Raw genomic sequence first — 16919 nt, 5'->3', positions numbered from 1 at the left:
GCAAGGGCAATTTATTTATAATTGAGTAGTAAAAAAATCATTTTATTTATTAATTCAGTAATCAATGATTCAAAATTACGTTCAGCATTGTCGCCCATAAAGTTCTAAAAATATTTTCATCAATAAATTAATTATACTTAATCATCAACTGATTAGCAATAAATAGCAATACTTATGCTCTGATTATTTACATTACAATTAAAGTGATAGAAAAAACCTTGTTCAAGCATTGAATTGTTGGTAAAGTTCATAGAATATTTTTTTTTTCTTTTTTATAAAAAATTCTAATGCTTGAATAAATCAAAATTATAATAAGATTGTTAGATCTTAATCAGTGAAGTTGACAAGCTCTAACTGCGACTAATTGAAGCAGTATAAATACAGGACTCAATACCTCTGAATATTCAAGATTACTTTGACCTGATAATTTTTTACATAGCAAATATTTGAATACAAATATTAATAATAATGATATCAAACTCCATAAACCACGTAATATTCCTACTTTAATCATTCCTTCCATGTGCATTCGTATGAATATGATTGCACAAAAATAAGTATTTAAACCATCAGCTATAAAAAGTGGTGAAAAGACGATCCACCAACCAGAATAGCCGATAAAATAATCCTCATCTAATTTTAAAGCTAATAAAACAGTGAATATTGTAAGTGATACTAAATTTATCCATATTTCAAAGATGGTTAGTCCCAACCAGTGTACTAATTCGTTTAAAGAAAATATCATTTTTTAAACATTGATTTCTTTTGTCTCTACCAGGAAGACATTTGAGCGAAAGTTAAATACATAATAGATAAATATAACTATTATAATTAAATTTAAATACTCAGAAGTAAAAAATTATAAGTTACTTTTTTGTTTCCTTAGCATATCTGAGTGAACCAAAATTAACAACTTTAAACACTCGGATGTGTATTGCAGAATTTTGCCTTTTGTTTATCGAATAATCGTCATCATCAGTAAGTGGTATAATGTCATCTGTGTAAAAAAATATTATGTAATAAATACATTATTGATTGTTAAATTTATTATCATACCTGTTAATCCTACAGTTGAAGTTTCAATGTCTAAATCAACAGTTTGGTGGTGATTACTTTGTAATTGTAATGCTAAAGTACAAGCTTTACTTATTGCTGCTCCAAGACCATGAATAAATATTTCAGATTCTCCGGAGTCAAGAAGTTTTTCACATTTTTTTAATTGAGCCTAAAAAGATAAGTTTCAGCGTCAATAAACCATCCTTTTAACAGAAATATTACTGCTTTCTGACATTTAAATATTGTTGACATGAATTAGCAGAGAATTTCAAATAATACAAAAGTAATGAATGATTAACATGTTAAAAAATTATATAAAAATTTTTTTAATAAATTGTAAACATAAAGTAAAAATATTTTTAAGGTTAAATAAATTATGCGGTTTACTTACTGTGAAGCTCGATTGATTAGAGACATAAACGTCATTTTTTTTACGACCACTACTCAAAGGATTTCGTTTTTTGATTAAATAATTGGAATTTTTTTCCAATGAACTTTTTGGTTTACTTGAGGAATTATCTTTTTTATTATTAAAATCTACTTGTTCACTTTCATCAGCCATTGTGCTCCATGTTAACTCGAACCACGTGACCAATGACTCCGAAAAATAACGAATGTTTATAGGTTATTTCTCATGGATCTTCTTTCACTGCCCAATTGAATTTATTTTTTGAAATAAAATTGTAATGGAAATTTATAAATATATGTAGACAAAATCACAACAACATGACATAACCTCAACAGATTTGGCATCGATTAATGGGCGTTCTGTTCTTTCCTAGAAAGTAAGAAATAAATTGCAAAAATTCAGTCCCCGGAAAAAATGACTGAAAATAGTGTGAAAGAGCCGGAGATAGATCCAAAAAATGTAATAAAAAATAGAGAACTTCTCTACAGATTAATTATCAGGTTTGAATTTTTTGTATTTACTTTATAAATATTTTAATAGTAGTTTACATAAATATCTTCTACGCATTTATTTTCGTATAGTTTATTTTATTCGTCATTTAAACATATTAAAAAAGCCTTTTAATACAAATAATTTATTCTTTCTAACAATTATTTTGATTAAAAAAATTTTTTTTCAGTCAATTATTTTATGATGGCCATCAAACACTGGCAGTACAACTGTCGAATCTGATTCAAGCAGAACCACCATGTCCACCATCGGACAGATTACTTCATTTAATGTTAATTGGAATGGCTCATGAGCCAGATAGATCAAAGAAGGAAAATAATCATCAATCATCTTTCAGTAATTTTGATAGTACATTGGGACCTGGATTAGACTTGGAATATGAAACTGAAACACAAACACAAGCTCCAGAACCAGCTCAATATGAAACCGCTTATGTGACCTCTCATAAAGGCAATTGTAGAGCTGGAGCATTTTCGCCTGATGGACAATTAATAGCAACAGGATCTGTAGATGCATCAATAAAAATTTTAGACGTTGATAGAATGTTGGCCAAATCTGCTCCTGATGAAATGGCTCCAGGAGATCAAGCTGGCGGGCATCCAGTAATTAGAACTCTCTATGATCATTTAGAGGAAGTAACATGTTTAGAGTTTCATCCAAGAGAGCCTATTTTAGTCTCAGGGAGTAGAGATTTTTCTATAAAGTTATTTGATTACTCCAAAGCCAGTGTAAAAAAAGCCTTCAGGACTATAACTGATGCCGATCAGATTAGATGTTTATCTTTTCATCCAACGGGAGACTTTTTAGTTGTTGGAACTAATCATCCAGTTATACGACTATATGATGTTAACACTGCTCAGTGTTTTGTTTGCAGTATTCCTAGTCATCAACATACTGATGGTATTACTAGCATCAAATATTCTCCTGATGCTAAAACTTATGCTTCTGCTAGCAAAGATGGCAGTATTAAAATTTGGGATGGTATTTCAAACAGATGTATCAATGCTTTTGTCAAAGCTCATGACAGCTATGAAGTTTGTTCTGTTGCATTTACACGAAATGGAAAGGTATGTAGCAATATTGATAATTTTAGTTTATACCAGTGATGTTTGAAATAATATTTTATTATGTTTTTTAGTATCTACTATCATCAGGGAAAGATTCTTTAATAAAATTATGGGAATTATCAACCAGCAGATGTTTAATAGCATACACAGGTGCAGGAACTACAGGTAAAATCAGTAACAATAAAGTTCTAAAAGTATTTTACTGAATATTATTTATTTACTTTAAACTATGTTGTCTAGACAACTTATGAGTAGAATTTAAAATACGAAATTGTTTTATTTACTTTAGGAAAACAAGAACATAAAGCTCAAGCAATATTTAACCACACTGAAGATTACGTAATGTTCCCTGACGAAGCCACAACATCTCTTTGTGCATGGAATTCAAGAAATGCTTCGAGAAAACAACTATTATCATTGGGACATAATGGCCCAGTTCGACTGATTGTTCATTCCCCTACAGCTCCAGCATTTTTGACTTGCAGTGATGATTTCAGAGCACGATTTTGGTTCCGACGAATGCCTACACATTAAAAATGATGATTAATCTGATTAAATATTTAAGAAAAAAAGACTTCACTGGTGAATTTATATTTTTATATTATTAGTGATGATGAATTATTATTCAACTTTGTGGATTTCAAGCAATTAAATGAATGAATACATGATATTTATAACAAAGAAACAGATCTATTGCCGTTTAAACTACCAGTCAGCAATCAGTAAACTAAAAAATTTACTGAACATTTATTTTATTTTTAAAAGTATTTTTATTTATTTATTATAGTTAATTTAGGATTCAATAATTATCAACAATACCATAATTTAGGTATGTATCTTATTTAATCATAATAACTTAATCTTTGAAATTTTTATAAGAATACTAACATATTTTCTAATTATTTTTAGGTGATCGAAACATTATTAGATTAAAAAAATAAAGGTAAAAATGGAACATTAAAAAAATTAATCTTCCCTGTTTAATTATATGAATTACGTAGCTTGATAAAGGTATCAAGGGTAAGTTTGTAAATTGTTAGATAACATATTTCAAATTTAATTCTTTTTCACAAGTTTGAATGGATGATTTTAGTTTTCAGATGTTTCTGGAATAATATGAAACATAATTATTATTAAAAAAAAAATAATAATAACAATCGAGTAAATATAATATTTCTATTCATTTGAAATTGGGAAAAATTTTGAAGAAAAATAGAAAAGTATCTATTCAATTGGAATGTAAGAAATTTAATTTAACACCATAGACAAACTGAAGCGTCACCAAGCGCGAAGTTTGTTGAAACGACGTGTGATGTCGCTTCGAACTCCCGCTCCGCGTTTGACCACATCACGTGACCCACGCTAACCGCCATCTTTGCTTATCGTATAAACAGTGCGACCGGGCGCAACGAGAATTAACGTTGGTAAATTCGTAGTATTACCGTGTTTGTTGTGTGATTGAGGTGCAAAAAGATGTCGGAAATCAAGACAGAAACAAAGAATGATAATAATATCGACGATATATCTAAGGTAAGTGGTTGGAATTATTGAAAAAAGCTTCGTCAAGCCGAGTTTTCATGCTGAAGCGCCGTGTCGTGGCTGAAATATGGGATAATGCTCAAATCTTAGAAATTCAGAGCTCCTAAGTGATTACTTATTAAGACTTAGTATTTCTTATTAATCAGGTACACATTTAGCTCCATTATTTGCCATATAAAGTATCGCTTAGGTACGTAAATTGAAAATTCTGCGATTTTTTGAAGCTGCGCCGTACGTCCTTCATTGGCAAAGATGGTGGATGTTTTTTATTTGTGACTCTTGTGACGAGAGTCGCTGCTCTCCACGCCGGCAGTTTGGCTTTCAAAAAGGCGGGAAATCACCAGTTTTACTATATCGTTGTCGGTCATCGTACGCTCCATTATAATTTCACATTACATTTAAATTCATTCAACTAAATTAACTAGATCATGATAATCAATATTAATTACCAATTGATTCCCGGAAATGAAAAAAAACCAGTACCGCCCATGGTTCAATGGTCTTCGATAGTCTTATCAAAGCTTAACAATTATCGTTATACAGAAATTTTTCTTGACTTAAATTAATTTCTTCAAACTATTATAAAATATTTCTCTAATACTATATGATGTCTTAACACGTTTATTTCAAGTATTCTGATTTATTTCGCTTTAATAAATCTGATGAATTTGAATTAGTAGTCAATTCATTTCTATAATGCGTCATCTGCATGTTAATGTGACTTATCTTTTATTCCATATCTCTTATCTTGTAATTTTACTTATCATTTATTTTTTTTTTTTTTAGGATCAGTCGGCGGAAGAGAAGCCTATTCCTGCAAAAAATAAACGCAGTGGTACAAAGAGGCTGTCGACCTTAGAAAGAACAGCACAAGAAGGCGAAGCATTAACTAAGGTGCAAATTGTATATTAAAAAATACCATATTTTAGTGAATAAGATATCCTACAATTTTGCAATATATAAAATAGTATGATGAGGTCAAGGTTACGCACCCTTCGTCCATAAAGTATTCACTACATTTATTCTCCCCGCCAATTTAATGTTTCACTTACACATTCGAAATCTACTCCAAATGTATGTATGGGTATACATGTGATTCATATTTACTAGAGTCAAGGGAGGGGAATATCGTTACAAGTGTGACGAGGAAACAGTCGTTAAACTGGCGACTAGACTACTCTTATACCCGAAGGGGAGGTATTGCAACGAATGTCCACAGTAGCGTTTTTTTTATAAAAAAAATTATCAACTACTTGATTCCTCCAATTTTTAAGACAGATTTTTTATTAATCTAATTTTTATTTCAATTACTGAAGATTTTTTTTTCTAATTTTAGGGAATGAACACAGCAGGTGGTGAAGTTGAAGGAAGAAGACGTACACGTAGTTCAGCACGTGGGCTGACTCCATCGACACCACCGACACCAACTCCATCACCACCGAAGAAACAGAAACAAGAATCAGGTACAAAAGGAACAGGACGTGGTCGTGGTCGTCCAAAGAGACAAGATAAAATAAATGAAAATAACACAGATGAAGAAGCGAATAATAAAAGTGAGAAACATGACGAAGAATCGGCGAAAATGGATGTGGATGAGATGAAAGATGAGAAAGATGGTAAAACGTTGGAAAAAGTAGAAAAGAATGAAGAACAAGATAGTAAAGATGTTGAAAAAACGCCGGAAACAAATTCAAAAGAAGAAAATTTAACGGAAGAATCGGAAAATACTACGGTTACAGAATCTAAAAGTGCGAATGCTAATGAAGAAAAAAAAGATGATGAAGTAAAAGATAGTTCAGACTCAAGTCAAGATGCCACAGATGCAGCAGAGAAATCTGATGCTGCCTCTACGGAGTCTCAAAATCCCTCCACCAAGCCTACTACTGATGACAAGAAGGAATAACCTTCTTATATTTGACTTCGTGTAATTTTTGTGTGAGTATATTAATTATTCAAGTAAAATTTTACTTATTTTTATGAATTAATCAATAAAAAGAATAATTATAATTGTTTTTTTTATAGCAGGAATGAAGATGACGCACATAGGGATCTTAAAGATTCAAGTCCCTACGTCTACTTTAATTAATTGAGGTGTAGAGCATATGTTGTTCATGTACAATAATAATATTGTAAAATATATTTAATATGGGCTCATAGAAAATAATGGAGTAAATTTATAAACTGAAGGAATTTTAAGAAATTGACTAATTTTCATATTAAATAAATTGGTTAGTGAAAAAAAATCGATTTAACAGTAAGAAAAAAATTAGTTCTTCAATCATATTTATCATTTTGTTCACGCGCAAATGTTAATTATTAATGTGATTAATAAATTTTTTTTTCTTCCTGTTAGCTAAGATATCTTGTTTAAGTTATCTGATAGTTATTAATAATTAATTATCATTTTTAAGAATTGTTAAATTATTAAATATTACGAACAAATATTATATATAATATTTCTGGTACCATATTAAATATTTTGATATTATTGTGTATTTGAACGGTTGTGAGTGTACAGATAGATTATATGATTGATGGACTATGTTTAGTAAATCCACACTTGATGAGACACCAATCATAAAGTGAACAATTTTCAGTAGATAAATATTGAACAAAAAAAAAAGCATATTCATTTGTAGGATTTTCATGGCATTTGGCATAATGTATTAATGAACAATAGCCAATCAATTTCATTTTGAGCTCAATATTCAGTTTTGAAATTAATCAATTTATTCAAATTACTATAAATAAAATGGCCTGAATATAATATAAAATGAATTCTCACGACTCTAAAATTGAATGACTATAATATTGTGAGCTATCAGTGCAATAAAGTGGGATCTCGTAATTATTGTTAGTTTTTAATTATGACTTAAACAATTGTCTGTTAATTTTTTTTTATTAATACTGTTTATTATACAAATTATATTATTGTATATTTAAAAGGCTATCAAGTTCGTATTCGTTAGACTAAATGCCCAAAAATATAATTACATATTGTTTATAATTAGAATTGTTTAATGGAAAGTAATTTATTCCTTCATATTAATTAATTTCAAGTCAAGTATGTGTCTCGTTTAGTGGGATTTAGGTCTAGCTATTAGAATTAAATATTAGCTAAATAATTACGATATGAATATTATTAAATATATAAGTTTGCCCTGTTGAGATGCTTATTCAACTCTTCAGGTCAAGCAAATATGTGTAATAAAAAATATATATTAGCGTTTTATCATAATAATTATTATAATAATTAAATATGAATAATATTAAAGAATAAAATTATAAATGAGTGAGTCGTGAATGTAAGACAAACAGTAGTTTTTATACACTCTTATCTTTTTGGTTCTCGGGTCAAATATTTTTTGTTTCTTTTTTAGTCAATTCTATCATATAGACTCTAATCAAAACTTTTCAATCACTCATTGTACAATTGATAGGTAAATCATATATATGTATACCTACGTACCAATTTTATCTGTTACTCCATTTTTTCTTGTAGTGTGGAACGATTATAACGATTGTGAGATGACGTTTGACTTTTGTAACAAAATTGCTTCATTCAATAAAATAAATGAAAATTTATTTTTTCACGATATTTTTTTTATCTTCCTGTATTTATTAAATTAAATTTATCTAGTAGTTTACTCTACATTAATAATATTAACAATGTATGTTATTTTATTATGTAATGAATTAGGTAAGTTTGAATGACAATAATTCGGTATATTAAATAGAAAAATTGATAAATTTATTTTTTTTAACTTTACACATTAAGTAATAAATATAAAAATGAAATTACATTATAATCTGTTAAATTTATAGTAATAAAATCTATTCTGTCCATCGATGAGTGCAGTGCTTATTTGTACATACATAATACAATCTCATTTCTTCTTCTGCTCTTCGTGTTTGAGCTTGAAAAAAAACAGCTTCTCTATGATTACATTTTGGACAGGGATGCTCTTCTGTTCTAGGTAATGTTGGATCTGATATGACATCGGCAACAATGTGAGTTAATTCACTGTAAATTTAATATTTTGTTAAAATAATTTCAATAAACAAGTATTATAATTAAATTTTGTTTATATAACAAATGAAAAAATGTTGGCAATAACAATACTTACTCAATTTCGTGCATAATTTTATTTACATAGATACAATTACTGTCTGCTAATTGTTTATAGTCACATGTTCGACACTATAAAAATAATAATAAAACAATTAAATGTTGTAATTAATAAATAGATGATAAGTGTGTAGAGGTTATGTTATGAACTTTATGGTCTTACCGCATACATAAGTGCTTTATTTTCTTTATCTTCTTTAGGATATAACATATTATTACATTCTTGACAAAATCTTATACCAACAAATCCTGGACCATCGTTGTGAGAATCATAACCGGCCATTCTTGACATGATTCAATTTATTTGGAATGATGTTTACAAAAATATAAAAAAAAAATGAATATATCGAACGCAGATGTTTAATATGGATCGATACTCAACGAATAAAATTTACTGAATTTTCAGCCAATGAGAGAAGTGGAATATTTAATAAATTAATGCTGATTGGTTAAAATCTAGAAAGTCCCTAGACCAACTAGGATGGTTGAACGGAAGTCACGCATTGTAAATACACCAAGAATGATTTATCGCGCAATTATAATAATAATTTTATTTTTTGTTAATTATAAATTTTAAATGACGAAAAATAATATAAAATAAACTAGAAATAACAGTAAAGGAGTATAATTAAAAAACATATAATGTATAATTAACAAAATTATTAATAATGCTTTAATTTAAATTATTGATGATCAAATATATGATTTGGTTTTTTATTTGCATTTGTCGGTTGAACAAACTCGATGCGCACAAGTGAATGCGCGTTACGTAAAAGTTATTGCGACGAATAATAACGTTAAAATTTTATCTATAAAGTTTTACAGATATATTTATAAAAAAAAGTGAACTTTAAAAATAAAGAGTAAAAATAGTAGCTAAAGTGGTAGGTATTTTTGAATGATTGATAGAAAAGTATATTAGACGCTAGTGAGCGCTAGTGTTCCCATTGAAGCTACCCCCCAATTTCGCTACCCCCACCCCTGGAGCTCCCCTAGCTAGTGCAAATCTCGGCGGATGTATGTTTTCTTAAGGGATTCTTACTAAATTGACGCGACGATCGTTGAGTTATTGCCAAATAAGTGTGCACGCGAGTGAAATTAAACGTGTTGGAAGTGTGAAAATAAAGGTAGTAATAAAAAAGTCAGTGTTATTTAGTGATTATTAGCGTGATATTAAGAAGAAAGCGTGAAACTTGTGCTCAAGGCGGTCCCTCGGGGGGTGATGGCCCTCACGCCGACAGAGCGTCGTCTCCTACAACGTTTCAATAATTATTATGCTTGAGCATCATTTTCACTCAAATTATTTCCTATCAATACTTTATTATTTTGTTAACCTAGTGAAGCGTGCTAAATGCCGACACGTGATTTTTGAAAACGCTTTCGAACGCGTGGGTGTTTCTATCTCTCTCTTGTTCGTGTACCAACAGGCATTCCTTTTTTCACGGCGCTCGTCTCGCGCCGCTTCGTTATTTGTTTTGTTGCCCATCCATTCTTTCTACTGCACGCTCAACACTCTTAGGCCTTTTTCCCTTGTAAAATCTTGACCGGGACGCCAAATTTTACCGTTAGCGTGGGTATCCGTTAGTTACTTATTTATTCGTCTAATGAATATTCCACCGGCTAAAATAGATTTGCCCATTTGAAGCTATTAGTTGAGAACATCTAGCGCAACGCTCTCTTGTGCCCATATTTTTCGGGAGTATTTTATTGTTAATGGAGATTCTCATGCCGTGACAGCCATGTTGTAAATTCTTTTACACTTGTGTGTCGTTTCGTTTCTTTTCTTCCCGCTCTCTTAATATACTCATGCCTCTATTGTCTTTCCATTCATCTTATAATCCACTTAACAATCATTTCACTGTCGTGAACTCCACTTTATTATACACATTTTTCACGTATTTTCAAGTTTATTGTATTAAATATATTATTAAATCAACCTCATATTAATATTCTCATCATAATAATTAAGTGAGAATTCATCATAATCATTATTTTTATGTAAAATTATCCTATATTGAAAAGTTGCCTCCAAAAATCTCTATCGGCATGATTAAACTATTTTTTCTAATCAGTACATATTACGTCTCATGTTAATTGTTTACAATAAGTTCTTATCATAGTTTCACTTACGTCAGCGTTATTTAATTATTCATTATCAAATTTTATTTAAGTTTGTCCAATTTTATTAGTTGAAACAAGTTATTGGTTATCTGATTTATGTTATATTTTTTTCTTTTTAGAAACCTTGACGAATTTGATTCAACATTTATTATGGAATCTGGAAACAACCTGCCCACTGTGGGTAATTATCCCGGCGGGAATCGTCAACAATTTTGCGTATCATGGAATTCTCATCAGTCAAATATGCACAGTGCTTTTCCAAAGTTGCTAAGTTCTGAGCAATTTGTGGATGTCACTTTGGCGTGTGATGGTGGCTCCATTAAATGTCACAAGGTTGTTTTGTCAGCATGCAGTGATTACCTGGAACGATTGCTTTTGGAAATACCATGTACACATCCTATCATATTCCTTCGGGATATGCGTATGTGGGAACTCCAAGCATTAGTGGAGTTTATGTATCGAGGAGAAGTTTATGTTGAGGAACAGCAGCTTGCTAAATTAATGCAGGCTGCTGAAGCTCTTCAGGTAATCATTATTTTTATTGTCATAATTGAGTTTATCTTCTCTTAAGATTTTAAATGAAAATAATAATATCATATTTACTATATTTACTTGTAGGTTCGTGGCCTTTCAAGCCAAGGACGAGACAATAATCAAGACACCCCAACGCCACAAAGTTCCTCCAGTGTACCAACAACACCAACAACTCCTGTCAAACTTAATCAAGTAAATTTAAAGACCGACGACACACTACCTATTGACTCGATTAACCTCATAGACAACTCACCAGCAGTCGTATTAAATACATCAAACAATACTCCGATAACTTCACCACCCAGTGAACCACCCGTTTCTAACACTTCCAACTTCATGAACATTGAACATACTGAAGCCCTTCAACATTTAGAGAAAGCTTTAAGCTCCTGTGAAGCCACTTTAACTGAGGCTCCAGGAATGGTTAAAATGGAACCAGATGAACCATTTTTTCAACAACAACAGCAAGACAAACCCTATTCTATCAGTATGGTACCGACAAGCAATTGTAATACAACAACCACTACTACGACCAACAGTCCCTTTCCTGCTATAGAAGGTAACATATTTATATCTATCATTCTTATCATTTTAATTGAGAAGAAAATAATTATTATTTTTTATAAAAAAATTGAAAATGTTTAAGCAAACGATTTAAAAAAAGTTTATTATTTTTATTTCATGCATGTGATAAATTTTTAACAAAAGAAATATTTTTATTATTAAAGAAAAACAAAAAAAAAGTGAATTAAAATAAATAAATATTCATTTATTCCAAGAAGATAGTCGTATATATTAAATATATATAGGTATATTTGAAAAAATTTTCTTCATTATTCAAAGATTCAAAAATTCCTGTATTTCTCAACTCAATATATATATTATGAACAAAAGATTTTTTTTCCCCTATTTATTCAAATCGATAAATATTCATTTATTCCAAAACGAATTTATTTATTTTGAATAAACTTTTTTTGTCAATTTTTATTAAGAATAAAAGTATTGTTTTGCTTAAAGATTTTCTCCTTCTCAACAATAATATTTTCTCTCTCAATTAAGTGTATTGATTATTTAGAGGTAGCAAACAATAATTATTGATGATTTTAATTAGGTTATCAAAGACGACAACGACGTTCTGAAGCAGAATTAAAAATGGCATCGGACATGGTAGCACGCGGCAAAACGTTTCAAGTAGCTTCTGAGAAATACAACATTCCGATCAGCACAATTCGCTTCTACATGGTCCGAAAGGGTCTTTTGCAGAGGCGAAAACGGGGACGCGGCTCGACTAACATAGGTGCGTCGAACAGTCAGCCCAGCAGCCCCGCGACTACTCCACCATTTCACATGATGAATTACCGCTTGCCTGAGACTCTAAATTCGAGTCTTCAGTAGTGGCTAAGAGACGTGAAAGTGAAATACCGGTTGTTTATCCGGTCAATACGATTAAGTTATCGTCGTGGGTATAATAATCGATTTTTTCCCTCATCGATTCTCTATATCGGAAACTGTATCCGTTTATTATTGTTTCATTTATTTGAGTTTGTCGACGGGCGAAACGTGCTTATAAATGCAAAGTACACGTTCGTTGAGAGATGAGTAGTGAGTTTTATTATGTCAGAACGTACGTTTACAGTTTACTAACCCGATAATGATGAAAACAATTACTTATATTATTAAGGAACGATTAATACTAAAAGAGAGTATAAAACAATATTGTACAAATATTGTATTCATACAATCCGGTTGAAAGCAATAAGTAAAATGACGGAATTAAATTTTTTTTTAAGAAAAATTCCGTGCTATAATATATTTTCAAATATTAGTATCAACTACTAATTTGACTTTAAAAATTTGTTTTAACATTCCCATAAGGCCTAAAGAAATGAAAAAAAATTTTTAATCGTTCCAATATCAAATCTCAAGCTAAGGTTTAGATTCGACGTAGTATCGGTCTATTACCATTGTTTTTTGTTTTTAAAAAAAAAAAAAATTATTTTTTAAGCTAAATGATGTCGCAAGAGCCAGAGGTAGTATTCCAGTGAAAGCATTAGATGTAGCCGGGGTTTTTGGACTATTTTTTGATATAGAAATATTTTTCACTGTGAATATTTACCAAAAGCGAACTAAACTAAATCGTAAAGATAAAAGAAAAAAAATATAAAGACTTCTTGCTCTTATTTTTCACGGATCCTTCGATGTAAATCCGCAATACTCTGGAATATAATCATGACGTAGTATAAACGCTTTTTACATATTAGTGTATAAAAGAAATGAACAAAACAAAATGAGGAAATAAAGAAGTAACACGTAGTCAACGAGATGACAGTACATTTGGTTTGTATAAAAACATTTAGATTCGGAGTGAAAGAAATCTCATTGTTTTTATGGAAATACAATTGTGAATAGTCTCTCTCTCTTTTTCTCTTTCTCTCTTTCTCTCTCTCTCGAAGTGGAAACAACTTCGTGCGGTGTTAATGCCTTTGTTAAATATAGCATTCAAAAGAGGCCATATTTTTTCATGCAATGCAATAATTGAAACATAGTTACACTCACTGAGAAACCGACCGAACAAAGCAAAGAAGCAAATAAAGTATAAAAATAATAATAATAATACTAATGATAAAGTTAAAAAAAGAAAAACACTAATAGAAGAAAGTGTTATAGGATAATAATAATAATAATTTAATTTTTTTGTCTTTGTAAATCGTCAATTTGTGACGCTATTGATACTGACAATGGCTCTGAATAGTAGAAAGATGTTTAACCAACAAGAAACAGTTTAATCAAACCAGTATTCCAAAAACCAATGCAGAATAATTAGTTTTCTAAACAGTTTTTTATAGAATCGCTTCTTTCACCAATCCCGCGTGAATTTGTCTCATTTCATCAAGTATTCTTTCTTTTAGTTTTTCCCTCAGCATTTTTTAATAATACAATTATTATTATTACCTTTTTTAAGTAAGAGACTACTCCCATTGGAGTATGATTATTATTAAATGAATATACGCGTAATAAAAAAAAATTGTGAGAGTTTAAAAATATTGTAATTACATATTAAAACTCTCATTCTTCCATTTCTTTAGTAATATTCTTGCAATTTATAAAGCTCAGCCATTTTAGTGGCAATTAATATTGAGTTTCATTAGTAATAATGAAATTGCAATTTTTTTTTATAACGGATACATTACTCGGTGGCCGTTTTATATTTGTAGATAAAATCAATGACTGGTAAAAAAAAAAAAAAACTAATTGTGTATTGTTTATAAAAAAAATAAGAAACGGATAAAAAAAAAATTTTTTTACTCATAAGTCTTCATACCAAGTTACCGAGATAGGGCCATTATACTGTTGTTTGACTGTAAAACTCCAAGACTTTCATCCATTTAAATTCCTTTGAAATTTACCCTTTAGTCAGGACAATCATGGAACTCATTTTATAGTATCATGCATTGTGAAGTTTATTTATATGATTCTCGAAACGATTCGAATTGTTCCTTCGTGACTCGTTCAATGTGTACAAGTGTATCTTTTAATATTATTTGTATTATTTACTTTACATACTTTAGTATTATTTTTTTTGTCATGTTTTGTTTGCGAATTTTCGTACATAGTTTTTTTTTTTTTTTAATTTTTATTAACGTAACGAAAAAAAAAACAACAACAAATGATATTTAGTATAAAAACTACCATAGATTTTACATTATACTTGCGAAAGAGCATTCAGAATCGTCAATCATGAATCATTTTGGTGACTGCAACTCAGTAACAACAATTTTTTAATAAGTAAATAGTATGTAAAAGAGATTAAATAGAGTTCGATATTTAAATTTTCATAATCAATAAAAGCATAGATTATACTTATAAAATATCAAAAATAAAAAAAAAAAAAAGAGAAAAGAAGTAGAAAGAAGCAGGAAAATTGAATATAAAGAGATTTTTTTGATTTCTTTTTTTTTATATAATATTATTTCATTCAATCGAAATAATTTTACTTATCAAGTTGGTACAAAAAATATATTTTTTTGCAATGAATAATAACTCTATTACAACTTTCATATTTAATCTTTATTGAAATGAATAAACGATTGCAGATAGAATGTCTGCAAAAAATGATATGAATTAATAAGAAAACTAATTATTAAGCGACTCGGTGATGAGCAAAAACCGTTTTGAAAAAATTTGAATATGTATATTATAAAGAAAAGAATTATAATTAATAATAATAATAATAATGATAATAATTATTATAACAATTTATACGGAGCATAAATCAATGTCCTTATTGAAAGTATATGAAAAGAAAAATTAAGACGAAAAAAAATATTCGTGTCATTTAACAAATTTTTTTGTCATTAGTCAATAATTAAAAGAAACCGTCAACTAATTGTCTAACTGTGAGCATTTTGTTTGAGATGACTTATGTTTAGGGCATATATTTAGTTTCGCGGAGACTCCCAAGTATTTTTATTTGATTTAGAATAAATGAAATCAATTAATAAATACAAAAAAAAAAATAATAAAATAAATGATACATAAAACTAAATATCATTTTTAAGGTATATTATTATTAATTTTTAATTTTAAGAACATGTAAAATGTGTTAGTGAAGCATGCTTCTACTTAGTGATTTAGGACATTGCTATAAACAATAGATATAATTACCATGAATTATGATCATAAGGCATTTAATAAGTGCAGAGTATTTCTTAATAAAATTATTTCTAAAACCGAATTTATACCAAGTTTATTTTTATTTTGTTTATACATCATATGCGTATTTTATTATTATTATTAATTATCAATTTAGAATAATATTATATATAATGGGAATAAAAGCATTCAAATGTTATTACTACAATAATGCTGCTTATTGAAAATTATTCCTAAATAGCAGTGAAGGATTGATTATTGTTAACACAACGCATTTATTCGCAGGCCAACGATCCGATCCACGCTAGTGAAAAATGCACTTTTCTCATACGCATACGAGACGGTGGCACCGACATCAGCAGCGTAACATCTAGAATCGACTGTTTCTTCCTGTGCTCCAAGTGATGACCTTGGCATATAACGACCGATCATCGGCCTTGGACCACGTGTGCCTACCTCGTGGATGTACGAAAACACATCGTGGACGCCGAGAAAAATTTCTACATGGCGATTTCTTACCTGACAATACATCTAAAAACTGACACAAAACTGTTTCTTTATATTTAAGAAAAAACAAAACAAAAAAAAAACAGATCGTTGCATTATTACGACCATCGTCGTGTCCTTCTGACAGATTAATCAATACTATGATCCATTTTGTGGATTCTAATTATATATAAGTAAGGTTCAACAAATAGCTTACGATCTTATCATAATATATATATGTTGAGACCTGTGTCTTTTTTTATTTTGTAACGTTAGAGAATGTAACGTTTATTTTATCAAGCTCAAGCCTTTGTCTATAAGCGATAAAGAAAGCTAATATTTAATCAATTTTTGTAATATTCAAATATTACCCGCCTAGGATTCCCGGACCTTTCTCACTCAATTTCAGCATACA

General features: G+C 29.5%; 6 protein-coding genes across 11 annotated transcripts; 3 read left to right on the top strand and 3 right to left on the bottom strand.

The window, feature by feature from the left end:
• Window positions 1–29: 29 nt before the first annotated feature.
• LOC118074158 (transmembrane protein 203) lies at window positions 30–781 on the bottom strand. The gene has a single exon (XM_035095142.1). It carries the CDS (start codon window positions 743–745, stop codon window positions 332–334), a length of 414 nt encoding a protein of 137 aa, XP_034951033.1. The 5' UTR covers window positions 746–781; the 3' UTR covers window positions 30–331.
• A 64-nt stretch (window positions 782–845) lies between these two features.
• Rpp20 (ribonuclease P protein subunit p20) lies at window positions 846–1660 on the bottom strand. The gene is made up of 3 exons (XM_035095128.1): window positions 1448–1660; window positions 1057–1225; window positions 846–997 (listed from the first exon to the last, which is right to left on the bottom strand). Exons 1-3 carry the CDS (start codon window positions 1616–1618, stop codon window positions 867–869), a joined length of 471 nt encoding a protein of 156 aa, XP_034951019.1. The 5' UTR covers window positions 1619–1660; the 3' UTR covers window positions 846–866.
• Window positions 1661–1751: 91 nt separating this feature from the next.
• Window positions 1752–3691, top strand: CstF50 (cleavage stimulation factor subunit 1 Cst50). Its single transcript, XM_035095115.1, has 4 exons — window positions 1752–1965; window positions 2145–3042; window positions 3114–3207; window positions 3332–3691. Exons 1-4 carry the CDS (start codon window positions 1880–1882, stop codon window positions 3574–3576), a joined length of 1323 nt encoding a protein of 440 aa, XP_034951006.1. The 5' UTR covers window positions 1752–1879; the 3' UTR covers window positions 3577–3691.
• Window positions 3692–4398: 707 nt separating this feature from the next.
• LOC118074610 (altered inheritance of mitochondria protein 21) lies at window positions 4399–8172 on the top strand. 2 transcript variants are annotated; one of them, XM_035095999.1, is made up of 4 exons: window positions 4399–4572; window positions 5368–5475; window positions 5918–6516; window positions 6607–8172. In XM_035095999.1, exons 1-3 carry the CDS (start codon window positions 4516–4518, stop codon window positions 6482–6484), a joined length of 732 nt encoding a protein of 243 aa, XP_034951890.1. In that variant the 5' UTR covers window positions 4399–4515; the 3' UTR covers window positions 6485–6516; window positions 6607–8172. The 2 variants fall into 2 exon arrangements, with proteins under 2 accessions (XP_034951890.1, XP_034951882.1); XM_035095991.1 differs by having other exon boundaries at window positions 6604–8172.
• A 138-nt stretch (window positions 8173–8310) lies between these two features.
• Window positions 8311–9064, bottom strand: RpII15 (RNA polymerase II subunit RpII15). Its single transcript, XM_035095155.1, has 3 exons — window positions 8874–9064; window positions 8709–8782; window positions 8311–8605 (listed from the first exon to the last, which is right to left on the bottom strand). Exons 1-3 carry the CDS (start codon window positions 9000–9002, stop codon window positions 8416–8418), a joined length of 393 nt encoding a protein of 130 aa, XP_034951046.1. The 5' UTR covers window positions 9003–9064; the 3' UTR covers window positions 8311–8415.
• Window positions 9065–9456: 392 nt separating this feature from the next.
• Window positions 9457–16441, top strand: LOC118063956 (protein abrupt-like). Of its 5 annotated transcripts, XM_035078288.1 has the most exons (5): window positions 9697–9837; window positions 10951–11356; window positions 11450–11924; window positions 12477–12662; window positions 16304–16441. In XM_035078288.1, the coding sequence occupies exons 2-5, from the start codon at window positions 10982–10984 to the stop codon at window positions 16324–16326; spliced, it is 1059 nt and encodes a 352-aa protein (XP_034934179.1). In that variant the 5' UTR covers window positions 9697–9837; window positions 10951–10981; the 3' UTR covers window positions 16327–16441. The 5 variants fall into 5 exon arrangements, with proteins under 5 accessions (XP_034934156.1, XP_034934179.1, XP_034934149.1 ...); XM_035078265.1 differs by lacking the exons at window positions 9697–9837; window positions 16304–16441 and adding an exon at window positions 9457–9594 and having other exon boundaries at window positions 12477–16100; XM_035078258.1 differs by lacking the exon at window positions 16304–16441 and having other exon boundaries at window positions 12477–16100.
• Window positions 16442–16919: the final 478 nt, after the last annotated feature.

The sequence above is a fragment of the Chelonus insularis genome, unplaced genomic scaffold, assembly GCF_013357705.1.
Source record: "Chelonus insularis isolate UGA/USDA-ARS -01 unplaced genomic scaffold, ASM1335770v1 contig_116_pilon, whole genome shotgun sequence".
NCBI lineage: Eukaryota > Metazoa > Arthropoda > Insecta > Hymenoptera > Braconidae > Chelonus > Chelonus insularis.
Note: the sequence above shows the minus strand (reverse complement) of the source record. Positions and strands in the feature narration are given on the sequence as shown.

Excerpts from the sequence above, each read along its gene's own strand:
- LOC118074158 (XM_035095142.1), bottom strand. The coding sequence starts at position 745 with ATGATATTTTCTTTAAACGAATTAGTACACTGGTTGGGACTAACCATC.
- Rpp20 (XM_035095128.1), bottom strand. The coding sequence starts at position 1,618 with ATGGCTGATGAAAGTGAACAAGTAGATTTTAATAATAAAAAAGATAAT. Across the intron at positions 1,226-1,447 it reads CTAATCAATCGAGCTTCACA|GCTCAATTAAAAAAATGTGA; the intron begins GTAAGTAAACCG and ends TTATCTTTTTAG. Across the intron at positions 998-1,056 it reads TTCAACTGTAGGATTAACAG|ATGACATTATACCACTTACT; the intron begins GTATGATAATAA and ends TTTTTTACACAG.
- CstF50 (XM_035095115.1), top strand. The coding sequence starts at position 1,880 with ATGACTGAAAATAGTGTGAAAGAGCCGGAGATAGATCCAAAAAATGTA. Across the intron at positions 1,966-2,144 it reads CTCTACAGATTAATTATCAG|TCAATTATTTTATGATGGCC; the intron begins GTTTGAATTTTT and ends ATTTTTTTTCAG. Across the intron at positions 3,208-3,331 it reads CACAGGTGCAGGAACTACAG|GAAAACAAGAACATAAAGCT; the intron begins GTAAAATCAGTA and ends TATTTACTTTAG.
- LOC118074610 (XM_035095999.1), top strand. The coding sequence starts at position 4,516 with ATGTCGGAAATCAAGACAGAAACAAAGAATGATAATAATATCGACGAT. Across the intron at positions 4,573-5,367 it reads ATATCGACGATATATCTAAG|GATCAGTCGGCGGAAGAGAA; the intron begins GTAAGTGGTTGG and ends TTTTTTTTTTAG. Across the intron at positions 5,476-5,917 it reads AAGGCGAAGCATTAACTAAG|GGAATGAACACAGCAGGTGG; the intron begins GTGCAAATTGTA and ends TTCTAATTTTAG.
- RpII15 (XM_035095155.1), bottom strand. The coding sequence starts at position 9,002 with ATGTCAAGAATGGCCGGTTATGATTCTCACAACGATGGTCCAGGATTT. Across the intron at positions 8,783-8,873 it reads ATAAAGCACTTATGTATGCG|TGTCGAACATGTGACTATAA; the intron begins GTAAGACCATAA and ends TTATTTTTATAG. Across the intron at positions 8,606-8,708 it reads AAAATTATGCACGAAATTGA|TGAATTAACTCACATTGTTG; the intron begins GTAAGTATTGTT and ends TTAAATTTACAG.
- LOC118063956 (XM_035078265.1), top strand. The coding sequence starts at position 10,982 with ATGGAATCTGGAAACAACCTGCCCACTGTGGGTAATTATCCCGGCGGG. Across the intron at positions 11,357-11,449 it reads AGGCTGCTGAAGCTCTTCAG|GTTCGTGGCCTTTCAAGCCA; the intron begins GTAATCATTATT and ends ATTTACTTGTAG. Across the intron at positions 11,925-12,476 it reads TCCCTTTCCTGCTATAGAAG|GTTATCAAAGACGACAACGA; the intron begins GTAACATATTTA and ends GATTTTAATTAG.